Raw genomic sequence first — 2,114 nt, 5'->3', positions numbered from 1 at the left:
GTTGTGTAGACATGATCAGCCATTTATGCAGCTTACATCACCATAATGAAATAACAATACACAAAGTTCAATCACAGAAGGCAGGCATTATCGCAATATAAAAATGTTAAAAAGCAGGTTGAATTCATTAGCTGTATAGATTATATTACATTGAGAAATTTCAGATATTTCATAAGTTCCAATATTTCATAAGTGATTCATATATCTCTTAGAGATTGTTGATGACTTACAGTTAAGATGGCACACAGCAAATGCCCTTGTATTATTATTGTTAATTGGTACATTTCAATTAATATTCAACCCTTATGTTCATACTACAATTACAAGCTCAATATTAGAAGCATCCACAACTACACTAATAAAACCCTTTAACTCCCACCCCACATCTGTTACTACCCCAGTAGCAGTTAGTATAAGCTGAAAAGGCACTGTTTTTTTCCCAACACTAAATGATGGTCACTGATTCTAAAGACTGGATGCGTGGGAAAGCTTAGTTCCTGCCAGGGTGAAAGGGGTGAGTGGATGGTCATTTGCCATTGACTTTTCCATTTTATTTTTTGATAAATCCTTTTTTTAACCTAAAATGACTCCTGGTTCCCATGTTTCATAATGCAAGATAGCAATAGATAGAATATAATCACTTATTATTTAAACAAGTTATCTCCTTTCCAATTTTTTAATCCAGAATTGTGACTCATATTGCGTAGACATTACGCTTCCATTTTTCCTGCGGTGCTTGCTGCCCTTGTTTTCCTGATTTTTTTTCTGTACCAAAATTCAGCCGAGCAGCAGCATGAACTAAATTCTGCCATCCCAAAAAAAATTTTTATTTTTTTTTGCAAGGCTGCTTTGATCTCACGATTTCTCAGGCTGTATATGATAGGGTTAAGCAAGGGAGTGATCACAGTGTATATAAGTGATACAACCTTATTAAATGAAGAGAGGCTTTGAACCGGAAGTACATAAATAATAATTAGAGTTCCATAGTAAGTGCACACTGAAGTCAAATGAGAACTACATGTAGAAAAGGTTTTATGTCTTCCATTTGATGTGGGGATCTTGAGGATTGTTTTTATGATACACACATATGTTCCAATGACAAAACCAAATGGAAAGATTGTTACTGAAGAACTTATAAGAAAGGTTTCCATTTTTACAGCAAATGTGTCTGAACAAGACAGACTCATGAGTGGAGCAAAATCACAGAAGAAGTGCTCAATGGTCTTTGGTCCACAAAAATTTAACTGACACACCATAATTAATGTACATAGCATACTCATGAAACCACCAGCCCATGAATAGACAATCAATTCTATGCAGAAATTCAGGTTCATGATCGAGGCATAATGCAGAGGGTTACATATAGCTATATAACGATCATATGACATAATTGCAAAAAGAAAACATTCATTAGCTCCCAAAGAAGCACACAGATAAAATTGTGCCAGACAATAATTAATATACATTCTAGATCCATTTGACAGTAAGATTTGTAAAAACATAGGTATCAAGTTTGTTGTAAACATTATTTCAGACAAGGATAAACTACAGAGAAATATATATATTGGAGACTGAAGATTCTTTGTTGATGTGACTAAACTTAGAATCAACAAATTCCCCAATAATATCATAATGTACAATAACAGGAAAGATACAAAAAGAATCATCTGGATTTCCAGTCTATTTTGAAGTCCTGTTAACCAAACTTCTGTAATTTTGGTGTAATTCTGAATAACTTTTGTTGTTGTGTCCTCCTGCTTGAAACAAAAACATTGTATACATATTATTTGAAATGTTTTGGGTTTTTTTAATGTAATTTTGATAGTAAAATATAATAATCAACACAGTATGTCAGTGAATAGATTTAACAGAATGGAACATATTGTTTTTCATGCAATCTTTCTTTAATAAATGACATCTTACCCATATTCAGTGAATAAGATGTTCAGACTTTGGGAAGACATCTTGTCCCAGTTTAGTGGAAATTCCCCAAATCTGGGAATTTCCCATGACGTGTGCACTTACGTTTTAGTATAAACAATAGATAAGACGTTCAGACTTTAAGACGCCATCTTGTCCTAAGTTAAGGAACTTCCGATGACGTGTGCACTTAC

At 33.5% G+C, this 2,114-nt stretch overlaps 1 protein-coding gene across 1 annotated transcript; it reads right to left on the bottom strand.

Moving 5' to 3' along the window:
- Positions 1-710: 710 nt before the first annotated feature.
- Positions 711-1,667, bottom strand: LOC134612060 (olfactory receptor 11L1-like). Its single transcript, XM_063456439.1, has one exon. The coding sequence runs from the start codon at positions 1,665-1,667 to the stop codon at positions 711-713; it is 957 nt and encodes a 318-aa protein (XP_063312509.1).
- Positions 1,668-2,114: the final 447 nt, after the last annotated feature.

The sequence above is a fragment of the Pelobates fuscus genome, chromosome 5 (assembly GCF_036172605.1).
Source record: "Pelobates fuscus isolate aPelFus1 chromosome 5, aPelFus1.pri, whole genome shotgun sequence".
Taxonomy (NCBI): domain Eukaryota; kingdom Metazoa; phylum Chordata; class Amphibia; order Anura; family Pelobatidae; genus Pelobates; species Pelobates fuscus.
Note: the sequence above shows the minus strand (reverse complement) of the source record. Positions and strands in the feature narration are given on the sequence as shown.